This window comes from Salmo salar, chromosome ssa17 (genome assembly GCF_905237065.1).
Source record: "Salmo salar chromosome ssa17, Ssal_v3.1, whole genome shotgun sequence".
In the NCBI taxonomy this organism is placed as follows: Eukaryota; Metazoa; Chordata; class Actinopteri; order Salmoniformes; family Salmonidae; genus Salmo; species Salmo salar.
The window spans coordinates 67,260,593-67,273,771 of record NC_059458.1 but is presented as its reverse complement, the minus strand read 5'-3'; the positions used below and the strand labels follow the sequence as shown (position 1 = coordinate 67,273,771).

The window sequence follows — 13,179 nt, the reverse complement described above, 5'->3', positions numbered from 1 at the left end:
AGAGAGAGAGATGTAGCATAGGACAGAGTAACAGAGAGAGAGAGATGTAGCATAGGACAGAGTAACAGAGAGAGAGATAGATGTAGCATAGGACAGAGTAACAGAGAGAGAGAGAGAGATGTAGCATAGGACAGAGTAACAGAGAGAGAGAGAGATGTAGCATAGGACAGAGTAACAGAGAGAGAGAGATGTAGCATAGGACAGAGTAACAGAGAGAGAGATGTAGCATAGGACAGAGTAACACAGAGAGAGAGAGATGTAGCATAGGACAGAGTAACAGAGAGAGAGAGAGATGTAGCATAGGACAGAGTAACAGAGAGAGAGAGATGTAGCTTAGGACAGAGTAACAGAGAGCGAGATATAGCATAGGACAGAGTAACAGAGAGAGAGAGAGATGTAGCATAGGACAGAGTAACAGAGCGAGAGAGAGATATAGCATAGGACAGAGTAACAGAGAGAGAGAGAGAGAGATGTAGCATAGGACAGAGTAACAGAGAGAGATGTAGCATAGGACAGAGTAACAGAGAGAGAGATGTAGCATAGGACAGAGTAACAGAGAGAGATGTAGCATAGGACAGAGTAACAGAGAGAGAGAGAGATGTAGCATAGGACAGAGTAACAGAGAGAGAGAGAGATGTAGCATAGGACAGAGTAACAGAGAGAGAGATGTAGCATAGGACAGAGTAACAGAGAGAGAGAGATGTAGCATAGGACAGAGTAACAGAGAGAGATATGTAGCATAGGCCAGAGTAACAGAGAGAGAGATGTAGCATAGGACAGAGTAACAGAGAGAGAGATGTAGCATTGGACAGAGTAACAGAGAGAGAGATGTAGCATAGGACAGAGTAACAGAGAGAGAGAGATGTAGCATAGGACAGAGTAACAGAGAGAGAGAGAGAGATGTAGCATAGGACAGAGTAACAGAGAGAGATGTAGCATAGGACAGAGTAACAGAGAGAGAGAGATGTAGCATAGGACAGAGTAAAAGAGAGAGAGAGATGTAGCATAGGACAGAGTAACAGAGAGAGAGATGTAGCATAGGACAGAGTAACAGAGAGAGAGATGTAGCATAGGACAGAGTAACAGAGAGAGAGCTGTAGCATAGGCCAGAGTAACAGAGAGAGAGATGTAGCATAGGACAGAGTAACAGAGAGAGAGATGTAGCATAGGACCGAGTAACAGTGAGAGAGATGTCGCATAGGCCAGAGTAACAGAGAGAGAGATGTAGCATAGGCCAGAGTAACAGAGAGAGAGATGTAGCATAGGACAGAGTAACAGAGAGAGAGATGTAGCATAGGACAGAGTAACAGAGAGAGAGAGATGTAGCATAGGACAGAGTAACAGTGAGAGAGATGTAGCATAGGACAGAGTAACAGAGAGAGAGAGAGATGTAGCATAGGACAGAGTAACAGAGAGAGAGATGTAGCATAGGACAGAGTAACAGAGAGAGAGAGATGTAGCATAGGACAGAGTAACAGAGCGAGAGAGATGTAGCATAGGACAGAGTAACAGAGAGAGATGTAGCATAGGACAGAGTAACAGAGAGAGAGATGTAGCATAGGACAGAGTAACAGAGAGAGAGATGTAGCATAGGACAGAGTAACAGAGAGAGAGATGTAGCATAGGACAGAGTAACAGAGAGAGAGAGAGATGTAGCATAGGACAGAGTAACAGAGAGAGAGATGTAGCACAGGACAGAGTAACAGAGAGAGAGAGATGTAGCATAGGACAGAGTAACAGAGAGAGAGATGTAGCATAGGCCAGAGTAACAGAGAGAGAGATGTAGCATAGGGCAGAGTAACAGAGAGAGAGATGTAGCATTGGACAGAGTAACAGAGAGAGAGATGTAGCATAGGACAGAGTAACAGAGAGAGAGAGAGATGTAGCATAGGACAGAGTAACAGAGAGAGAGAGAGAGATGTAGCATAGGACAGAGTAACAGAGAGAGATGTAGCATAGGACAGAGTAACAGAGAGAGAGATGTAGCATAGGACAGAGTAACAGAGAGAGAGATGTAGCATAGGACAGAGTAACAGAGAGAGAGATGTAGCATAGGACCGAGTAACAGTGAGAGAGATGTAGCATAGGCCAGAGTAACAGAGAGAGAGATGTAGCATAGGCCAGAGTAACAGAGAGAGAGATGTAGCATAGGACAGAGTAACAGAGAGAGAGATGTAGCATAGGACAGAGTAACAGAGAGAGAGATGTAGCATAGGACAGAGTAACAGAGAGAGAGATGTAGCATAGGACAGAGTAACAGAGAGAGAGATGTAGCATAGGACAGAGTAACAGAGAGAGAGATGTAGCATAGGACAGAGTAACAGAGAGAGAGAGATGTAGCATAGGACAGAGTAACAGAGAGAGAGATGTAGCATAGGACAGAGTAACAGAGAGAGAGATGTAGCATAGGACAGAGTAACAGAGAGAGAGAGATGTAGCATAGGCCAGAGTAACAGAGAGAGAGATGTAGCATAGGACAGAGTAACAGAGAGAGAGATGTAGCATAGGACAGAGTAACAGAGAGAGAGAGATGTAGCATAGGACAGAGTAACAGAGAGAGAGATGTAGCATAGGACAGAGTAACAGAGAGAGAGAGATGTAGCATAGGACAGAGTAACAGAGAGAGAGAGAGATGTAGCATAGGACAGAGTAACAGAGAGAGAGAGATGTAGCATAGGACAGAGTAACAGAGAGAGAGAGATGTAGCATAGGACAGAGTAACAGAGAGAGAGAGATGTAGCATAGGACAGAGTAACAGAGAGAGAGAGATGTAGCATAGGACAGAGTAACAAGAGAGAGAGAGAGATGTAGCATAGGACAGAGTAACAGAGAGAGAGAGATGTAGCATAGGACAGAGTAACAGTGAGAGAGATGTAGCATAGGACAGAGTAACAGAGAGAGAGATGTAGCATAGGACAGAGTAACAGAGAGAGAGATGTAGCATAGGACAGAGTAACAGAGAGAGAGATGTAGCATAGGACAGAGTAACAGAGAGAGAGAGAGAGATGTATCATAGGACAGAGTAACAGAGAGAGAGAGAGATGTAGCATAGGACAGAGTAATAGAGAGAGAGATGTAGCATAGGACAGAGTAACAGAGAGAGAGAGAGATGTAGCATAGGACAGAGTAACAGAGAGAGAGAGATGTAGCATAGGACAGAGTAACAGAGAGAGAGAGAGAGATGTAGCATAGGACAGAGTAACAGAGAGAGAGAGAGAGATGTAGCATAGGACAGAGTAACAGAGAGAGAGAGAGAGATATAGCACAGGACAGAGTAACAGAGAGAGAGAGATGTAGCATAGGACAGAGTAACAGAGAGAGAGATGTAGCATAGGACAGAGTAACAGAGAGAGAGAGAGATGTAGCATAGGACAGAGTAACAGAGAGAGAGATGTAGCATAGGCCAGAGTAACAGAGAGAGAGAGAGAGAGATGTAGCATAGGACAGAGTAACAGAGAGAGAGAGAGAGAGAGAGAGAGATGTAGCATAGGACAGAGTAACAGAGAGAGAGAGATGTAGCATAGGACAGAGTAACAGAGAGAGAGATGTAGCATAGGACAGAGTAACAGAGAGAGAGATGTAGCATAGGACAGAGTAACAGAGAGAGAGAGAGATGTAGCATAGGACAGAGTAACAGAGAGAGAGAGATGTAGCATAGGACAGAGTAACAGAGAGAGAGAGATGTAGCATAGGACAGAGTAACAGAGAGAGAGAGATGTAGCATAGGACAGAGTAACAGAGAGAGAGATGTAGCATAGGACAGAGTAACAGAGAGAGAGATGTAGCATAGGACAGAGTAACAGAGAGAGAGATGTAGCATAGGACAGAGTAACAGAGAGAGAGATGTAGCATAGGCCAGAGTAACAGAGAGAGAGATGTAGCATAGGACAGAGTAACAGAGAGAGAGATGTAGCATTGGACAGAGTAACAGAGAGAGAGATGTAGCATAGGACAGAGTAACAGAGAGAGAGAGAGATGTAGCATAGGACAGAGTAACAGAGAGAGAGAGATGTAGCATAGGACAGAGTAACAGAGAGAGAGAGATGTAGCATAGGACAGAGTAACAGAGAGAGAGAGATGTAGCATAGGACAGAGTAACAGAGAGAGAGATGTAGCATAGGACAGAGTAACAGAGAGAGAGATGTAGCATAGGACAGAGTAACAGAGAGAGAGATGTAGCATAGGACAGAGTAACAGAGAGAGAGATGTAGCATAGGCCAGAGTAACAGAGAGAGAGATGTAGCATAGGACAGAGTAGCAGAGAGAGAGAGATGTAGCATAGGACAGAGTAACAGAGAGAGAGAGATGTAGCATAGGACAGAGTAACAGAGAGAGAGATGTAGCATAGGACAGAGTAACAGAGAGAGAGAGATGTAGCATAGGACAGAGTAACAGAGAGAGAGAGAGATGTAGCATAGGACAGAGTAACAGAGAGAGAGAGATGTAGCATAGGACAGAGTAACAGAGAGAGAGAGAGAGAGAGAGGTATGGGGAAATAGATGGAGAGGTGTAAAGGAGTGAAGGAGATAGAGGGGGAGGTACTGAAAAGGGGTTGAGAGATGAAAAAGCAGAGGAATATATTTGCAGGGAAAGTGAAAGAAGGAAAGATGAAGGGCAGGAGAGAGTAAATGGCTGATTGTCTTGAATACTGATGTTGTTATCTCACTACAGGAAAACACACTCTCACTTAAATAGACACACACACACACACACACACACACACACACACACACACACACACACACACACACACACAGAGTCACCACCATTATGCAAAAGTTAGTGCTAACTAAAGTGCTGAGAAAATACATGACATCTGGAAAGTCTCTTTTGTGATTGGTCAGAAGTATATTTCAAATTTGGTTGTCCCAAGACTCTTATCAAGTATACATATGAATGACACATAACTTCCTAACACAAATACTGACCGCAGAATCTGAAACCACTAAGTATATGTGTCCAATAATACAGTCGTTCTTGTGGCGATTTGGGGTGGACAACATTTTCCCAGCCTGCTAACTTCAGCAGTCCATTTTAATGGCTGCCCTGCTGTATTATGGGTCGCACAGTTTCATCAACATGTGATATTATATTCTCTGGAAAAACAGACAAAAACCAGGTCAAGCACTAAAAGATACAGAGCACAAACTTCCCCTTTAAATAACCTCTACAGCAAAAACAAGCCAGCAGACACATTTCGGCTCAACAACACATATCCTTGTATCAAGTCAAACTAACAGTACTGTGACAAAGTGAAAGTATGTCACTCAATGTCCTGTGTGCATCTGTCTTTTAGGTCACTTCACAGGAGAGCGAGCCAACGTGCCCTAGGGGGCTCGGGGAATGGAGGACAGCATGTGACCGGTGCCTAACTAACCGCTCCGCTTCACTGTCGGCAACATGCATCATCTTCGCCGGATGATGGCTTTGTGCTTATGGTGCTCTCTCCTCACCATTCTTCTCCACGCCACGGTGTTTGCGGATGAAGAGGCGGATCTTATGACGCCGACAGGACCGCCTGCCAATAAGGGATGGTCCTATTGGCAAGGGTGGTCCTTGCCAAAGCAGCCCAGCTTGTCCATGTTCCCATCATTCCCGGCGGCGCCGTCGTTTCCGTTTTCTTCGCTCAACCCGTTTGGAGGGAAGTCACAGACTAAGAATGCAGGGCCCCAAAGGACCACACCATCAGAGGGACCAACAAAGGAACTTTCAAAGGGACTGATAGAGGGACCGACAGAGAGACCGACAGAGAGACGAACGGAGCCTGAGAATTCACCGGGACATTCAGGGTCTGGGGAGGACAGTATTTCTAAAAGCCCTCAGTCCTCCACCATCACCTCTTGGACTGAAAGTCACCCCAGCTCCACTGAGATAAGAACAGTAACAAACCAACAGACAGTCACTCCTAACAAGAGCACACAACCAAACACCCAAGATATCTTAGATTCTATAACCGCTGTCTTAGATTCCATATCCTCTATTTCTACGTCACAGGGGGTTTATATATCCTCCGATAGTCTCACCAGCACAAACATACTGCCACAGACAATAACGCACGCACACCTGTCACCAGAAACGGCCCAAATGCCAAAGCACAGTTGGAGTGTCACCACTAAATCTTTCCCCAAGGAAACGAAGATCCAAGATGAACGAGTTCCCCAGAGTGACCCTCTCACAGCCTCTGTCCCACACCTAACGTCCCCACAAACCACAGTCCCCACAACCCTGGTCACAACTCCACCGAGGATCACCGTCAACCCAACACAGGTAGAGACCACACTGACCAGACAACCCTTCGACTCTGGCACCCCACCCACGTCCCCACAAACCAAGGTCACCAGAAGATGGCTGGCCTCGACCGTAAGCACCGACATTGGAACTAAAAAGGCCACGGTCACCAAAACTCAGCCCAGTCAGAGTTCACCGGACCTGGGTTTTTCCGAGGCCAAAGCAGGGCCTGTGGAGGAACGACTGGGAGCGAACACCACCACCCGGACAGAGGATAGAACACTAAGGGTTAACTCACCAACACCAGGAGGTAAGTCTCCAATACATCAACAGACATATTGATTTAGTATTAGTGATGGGCAGGCTAAATGACAATCAATGGATGTGATCAATCATTCAAACCAAATGGGGGTCTTCAGTCTGTTCAAGAAAAAGGCTGAAGAAAGTGAATGATGGATGGCATCTCTGAAATGGCAGTCATGGGTTTGAAGTCGCCACAAACTCATCTTTAGCTAATATAGCCCAAGTCCTAGTTCAAATACTCACATCTCTATTGCATCTCTATGATTCTCCTTCTGTGAGATAATCACTTGGTGAAAGCAAAGTAGTGGAAACCACACTGTCCCCTACCCTATCATGTCCCTATCATACATGATCACTCCAAGGAAGGAAGATCGGAAGGAAGGAAAGACACAATTCCACCGCATTAGAACAGACCCTAAAGATTATGCAGTGGTTGTTTTATTTTTATAAACAGACGATATTGGAACGCTCCCCTGTGCCAGAAGGGGTGGGGGAGGAGAGAGAGGTACTGTAGTGTAGGGGGGGTGGTTAGTATCACTTTCACATGACATTGAGGGAGTACCCGTAGCCCGGCGCCATCCCCCACCGCCACTGTAGCGACGCTGGCTCTGTCTGGAGTCTGTATTCATAATCAACCTCAGGAAGCCCCTCCCCCCGTACAGGCGCATCAATCATAGGAGGGTCAAAGGTCAGGTGATACAATGATGAGACGATTATGGCCAACCAGAAGGCAGTGTCACAGGAGAATGATACAGGGGACTACTATTGCAAATATCTATGCACTGGAATGTATGAAATTATCATCATTATTACACATTTCTGTCACTTTCAGCACACCATTACTAACAGCAAACAATATATGATAATAGAGAGCATAAGCATATCGTTGGTGTATAACCCCCGTAACGCCTTTTATGTTGCCACTTTACATACCTTCAATCAGTCCCTACAGGATTCCGCGATCGCAAATGTTTTGGAAAAATCAACAATTCCCTGCATATAATGAATTGCTGCAGCTAAATCAAGCACCTTAGCCTGCAAATATCAGCAACAATCCTGGGGGACTGATTATCTTTGATGAATGTACAGATGAGCGATAGTGAGAAGAATAGTTTATTTTGTTGTGTTTACTGCAACACAGCACATTGTGTTGTGTCTGGGCTTAAGCACAACTTTGGAGGAGAATCCCATTGGCAGCTTTCGTTTCGTTCGTTATGTCTAGGGATAGCTGTGATGGTACGCAGTGTTTTAGGATATTTTTGGTGTGTAATATTTGGATCTGGTAAGTATTTGTGTGTGTTCTTATTTTGAATCAGTATACTGATGCATTGTTTTGCTATATCTAGATGTCCTCTATGTGAAATATAGCAGTGTGTTGTGTTGTATTATGACTGTGTTGTGTCCAGGGCTGCTGTTTAGTTACCATTATGACTGTGTTGTGCTCTGGCGCGGTTTGTGTACAGTGTGACAGACAGTGTGCAGATAAAGTCAACCGGTTGGATGGAAAGAACAAAAGGGTTCGTCGGCTGTCCCCGTAGGAGAAACCATTTTTGGTTTCAGGTAGAACCCTCTGTGGAAAGGGTTCTAAATAGAACACAAAAGGGTTCTACCTGGATCCAAAAAGGGTTCCTCAAAGGGTTATCCTATTGGGACAGCCGAAGAAGGTTTTAAATAGCACCTTTTTTTTTGTCTGTGGCCTGTATCAGTATTCCAACAGCAAACTCAGAGAAACCACCCCCAATCCTATGGGACCATCCCCTCCTTTCTCCTCCACATCCCCTGTTCATGGATGCTGAACATGCTCCTCGTCATTTAGGCTCCCACTCTCCCTGTCTACCCTCCCTCCAGCCATCCATCCACCCCTCCTTCCCTCCTCCACATCCCCTGTTCATGGATGCTGAACATGCTCCTCGTCATTTAGGCTCCCACTCTCCCTGTCTACCCTCCCTCCCTCCCTCCCTCCCTCCTCCACAACGTAGGGCTAAAATGTCTCTGTAGGGATGATGCTGGTGATTATCAAAGCAGGGATGATAACTGGGGAGGGAGAGAACGCTGCTATTTGGTTCTGTTCCAGTGCAGATACACTCTATGCATTTGTCTTGTGCAGAATCCTGCAGCGACAAAACAAGTGAACCTCCTACGTCGCCAAACACCCCCAGCGGAGATTCAAATGTGAAAAGAGTGCAGGACACCCGGTACTATAATACATTATTCCCTATCCCTCAGGTATGAAGGAGAATGTCCACCCATCAAAGCCTTCTGTTTCAGAGAGGTGTAAGTAAGGCACAGCTTTTCACTGTTGGAGACGTGCAAATCACAACCAAAACCAATGAGCTTCCATTGATTCAGAATACGCTTGTTGTGTCACCTTCGTCCTTGAAGGGTGTGTGTATGTGTGTGTACGGTAACACTATGCCTATCTCATCCCTTTCAAAGACACTCCAGCTGCAGAGAGCAAAGCAAGGTCACTTATGAGATAAGAGGAGGGAAGTGGAGGAGGGGGTAAAGAAAGGCTTGAGTAAAGGAGAAGGGGGGGTTGTGGCTGAGGAGGTTTGTGGGATGATAAATTAGTCTCTTTAAACCCATCGTGGCAATGCTTCAGATCCCCATCTCCACTCATTTTTCCCCCAATCAGATTACCCCTTTACAGATCACCTCTGTCCCTATATTAATTACCATTATCATCAACACTAATAGGGGGTGGCAAGACTAAACCATACACACTCCATAACTACCTGCATATGATACAGTGGCACTGTAGATACCATACAACACAGCCGTAGGACTTACAACAGAACCAATTATTGTAATTTTTTTTACCCCTTTTTCTCCCCAATTTCCTGGTATCCCAATTGGTAGTTACAGTCTGGTTTCATCTCTGCAACTCCCGTACCGACTAGGGAGGGGCGAAGGTCGAGAGCCGTGTGTCCTCCGAAACACAACCCAACCGAGCCACACTGCTTCTTGACACAATGCCCACTTAACCCGGAAGCCAGCCGCACCAATGTGTCGGAGGAAACACCGTACACCTGGCGACGGTGTCAGAGTGCACTGCACCCAGCCCGCCACAGGAGTTGCTGGTGTGCGATGGGACAAGGACATCCCTGCCGGCCAAACCCTCCCCTAACCCAGACGACGCTGGGCCAATTGTGCACCGCTCCATGGGTCTCCCAGTCGCGGCCGGCTGCCACAGAGCCTAGACTCAAACCCAGAATCTCTAGTGGCACAGCTAGCACTGCGATGCAGTGTCTTAGACCACTGCGCCACTTGGGAGGCCTTGAACAAATGTATTTTCAATGGTTGGATTGATTAGTGGTTTTACACACATATATAGCTAGATCTATTTTCACATCAACCATGTGATTTGAACCGTGGCTGATTTCATTTAGATGCTCTTAAAAGCACCAATGGCAAATCAGACCGTGGAGGTCAACCGGGGTCGGAAATGCAGTACAGTATGGTCAATCTCTTCAATCACAAATAGACCACGAACGAAGCAACCCCGAGGTGATTCAACCCACATGTTTTAATAAACTGCGTGGTTTAGCCTGTTTGTGTTTCTACTTTGAAGCACGGCAGCTCGGGGGAAATTACTTGAACCCAGCGGTAGACCCGACATCGTCGGCTGACATGCCACCACCGTGTTACCACGGTAACCCTGATTAGCCGTTGCCATCCTGTGCATCGCTAGGCTCATGTGTTTATTTGGTCCAAAATGTAAATTGAGGGAGTAGACTGTTGATCAGGCAAACACACACACATTTCATCACCCAAGGTTACTACTAATAATCATTGAAATATACATTTAAAGAATGCAACGTAACCCCATTAGTATGAAGTCTACAAAACTAACCCAATAAGCCTGTGCACAGTGATGCAATATTCTGATTGCATTGAGCAAGAGTGGGAAGGGCAGGAAATTGGAGGATGAGGTATTGTAGCTATATCCAGTTTTAATGAAACCTAATATGACTGTCTGTCTCTCTTCACCCTTCTATCCTACCGGCTTCTATGTCTCATCACTCTAAGCTCCGTGTGTGTGTGTGTGTGTGTGTGTGTGTGTGTGTGTGTGTGTGTGTGTGTGTGTGTGTGTGTGTGTGTGTGTGTGTGTGTATGACAGTGATGGAGATTAAATAGTGTATGCTGGCAGAAGTGAGAGCAGAATTATACTGCCTGATCAACCCCTGGTGAAATTCCATCACAATGATCTCACGCTGTGCTTCTAATACACAATGAAATGAAACACACACTACCCCATCAGGAAACTCTTGGGTACAGTATGTTGTGGTGGACTTTAATTACAAGTGCTTCACAGGAACCTGGTAAAATGATGTTTGTCGTGTAGCTAGTCACTGAATGGCTCTGAATTCACTGTCAGCATGCAGTCAAAGCTCTAACCTCTTTTGGAGCTAACTAGTGCTCTAGTATAGTGCTCTAGTATAGTGCTCTAGTATAGTGCTCTAGTATCCTGATGTCGACAGCAGATGAAAGTTGTATTCATAGCATTGCTGACTTAGCTAGCTAACAGACATTTTGAGAAAACAAGTTATATTAAGTGGCTAGCTAGCTAGCAATATCATAATTTGGTGGCCAATCAGACAGAGCTAACTTATCAGCTGAGCTAGCAAATAATATAACAAAAGTATAATTTCAGAATTGAAAAATACTCCATCAACTGGCTCTGCATTTCAGGAATCACAGTAGCAAGTAGGATACTCCTGGTCCACTGTTCAGTTAGTTAGGTTTAGGGTTAACCTTTTTTTGAAGAAAGCGGTCACTTTCTGCCATAGCCCTCACTGGCTTTCATGTGATTTAAACGTGAGCTTGTCCGAGGCGTTGGACTCAACGACAGTTGCTATCCATTGGAGTGCTGCGATTGGTTGCCAAAAATGTTGGGGCGGGGCTTAGCAAAGGGTCAATTGGACTGCCAGACATCATGCACCTTGGAGGGTGAAGTCTCACATGCTGACCACACCGCTTGTGTCGCATGCGCGAGCGTTGCAAAATAAATGTACACATACATGTTATTCAATCATTGCACCCACATCTGCGTTGCCAAGCTCTAAAATAGAAGTCAGTTCTATTTGTGACGCTGAACGCGGTGCCAGTCCTGCCTCTCCCATCTCCTCATTGGTTTATAGAAGCAGATACCCAAGTGCCATCTCCACGTTGGTAACACCTACGTGGATGATTGAAAGATGAACTGAGGTCGGTCGGTCAGTCGTGATAATTCTATGAAAGTTTAGATGCCAATCACCACAAGTCCAAAGAAGAAAAAGCCTGGAAGGAGGAGAGATGACTAGAAACAATTAGGTTGATAGTTTATGTGTGGATTAATTGTCGGAGTAGAGGACCTTGTGCATTTCAGGTAAAATAACAACTCAACGTTTATATCCCAGGACAAATTAGCTAGCAACAGCAATCTAGCTAAATAGGACAAATTAGCTAGCAACTGCAAGCTAGCTAAATGGACATAAATGTTTAATGCTTTTCGACCTGTCCCCAAATGAATATATTTTCATATTTCAACCTGCGTGTCGTGATCTCGTTTGGTGTAGGGGGACCAAATCTATTTGTGAACGATGGCGGAGGTCTGGGCATGGTGTCAGAGATCTGCTGAAACATTCCTCTGTGGAAGTCTCTAGGGTTTCTCACAGCCTGTCTCTTTCTCTCTCTCTCTCTCTCTCTCTCTCTCTCTCTCTCTCTCTGCATGTGTGTGTGTGGTTGTGTGTCCAACCATGCAAAGCAGAGGAACTGAGCCAGATCCTTTTAATACTGGAGCTGTGGCGAATCGCACCTAAAAATATGCACTTTGACACACATACACCACACACACAGAGAGAAAAAAACAAGTCAAGAGGGTACACAAACAAGATCTATAAATAATCCTGCCACCCATTATACACACACACACATTAGGAATCTCCTCTAAGAGTGGAGAGACGGATAAACCTTAGCGCTGCTAACAGACAGATGGACATTAGAACCTAGAGGCAATCAATGTAAGAACAGATCAGTTCAGGTAAAGGTAATAACTAAGCAGGAAATGATATGGATACAACAAGCTATGCTTATAAGAACGTAGGCACAGTGTGATATATATTCATCAGGATAAGAAGATAACAGCCCTCAACACCACCCCTCTCTCTCTCTCTCTCTCTCCCCATCTTTCTCTCATTATCCCCAACATTAGCTGATCACTAGTATCTTCCATGTGAGGTGCTAATATAGTGGTTTATGTAACTTTGTGATGACCAGACAAAATGGTATCAGCAGTGTGAGTACAGTTCTAATAGCCCTGCTCCTCTCTGTGTTTTGGTGCAGGAGAGAGAGAGAGGGAGAGAGAGAAAATATTGTATGTGCATTCCCTTCTTCGCACCCTGGGGGTTTGGGAGTAAGCACAGAACTCTGCCAATCCTAAGGATGTGCGCTTGTGTGTAGTGGGAGTACAGGGAATGGGTGGGCTCTGCTTTAGACTCCAGTCTGTCAGGGAATGGGTGGGCTCTGCTTTAGACCCCAGTCTGTCAGGGAATGGGTGGGCTCTGCTTTAGACTCCAGTCTGTCAGGGAATGGGTGGGCTCTGCTTTAGACCCCAGTCTGTCAGGGAATGGGTGGGCTCTGCTTTAGACTCCAGTCTGTCAGGGAATG

The 13,179-nt window shown here is 45.4% G+C and overlaps 1 protein-coding gene across 2 annotated transcripts in view; it reads left to right on the top strand.

The window, feature by feature from the left end:
• The window catches only part of LOC106576496 (proline-rich transmembrane protein 4-like), a 42,823-nt gene that overhangs the window by 17,299 nt on the left and 12,345 nt on the right, over positions 1-13,179 (top strand). For both annotated transcript variants that reach the window (XM_045700022.1, XM_014153707.2), the window contains exon 2: positions 5,297-6,538. In XM_045700022.1, coding sequence (XP_045555978.1) covers positions 5,401-6,538 — 1,138 coding nt within the window. In that variant the 5' untranslated portion in view covers positions 5,297-5,400. The remainder of the gene's footprint in view (positions 1-5,296; positions 6,539-13,179) is intronic.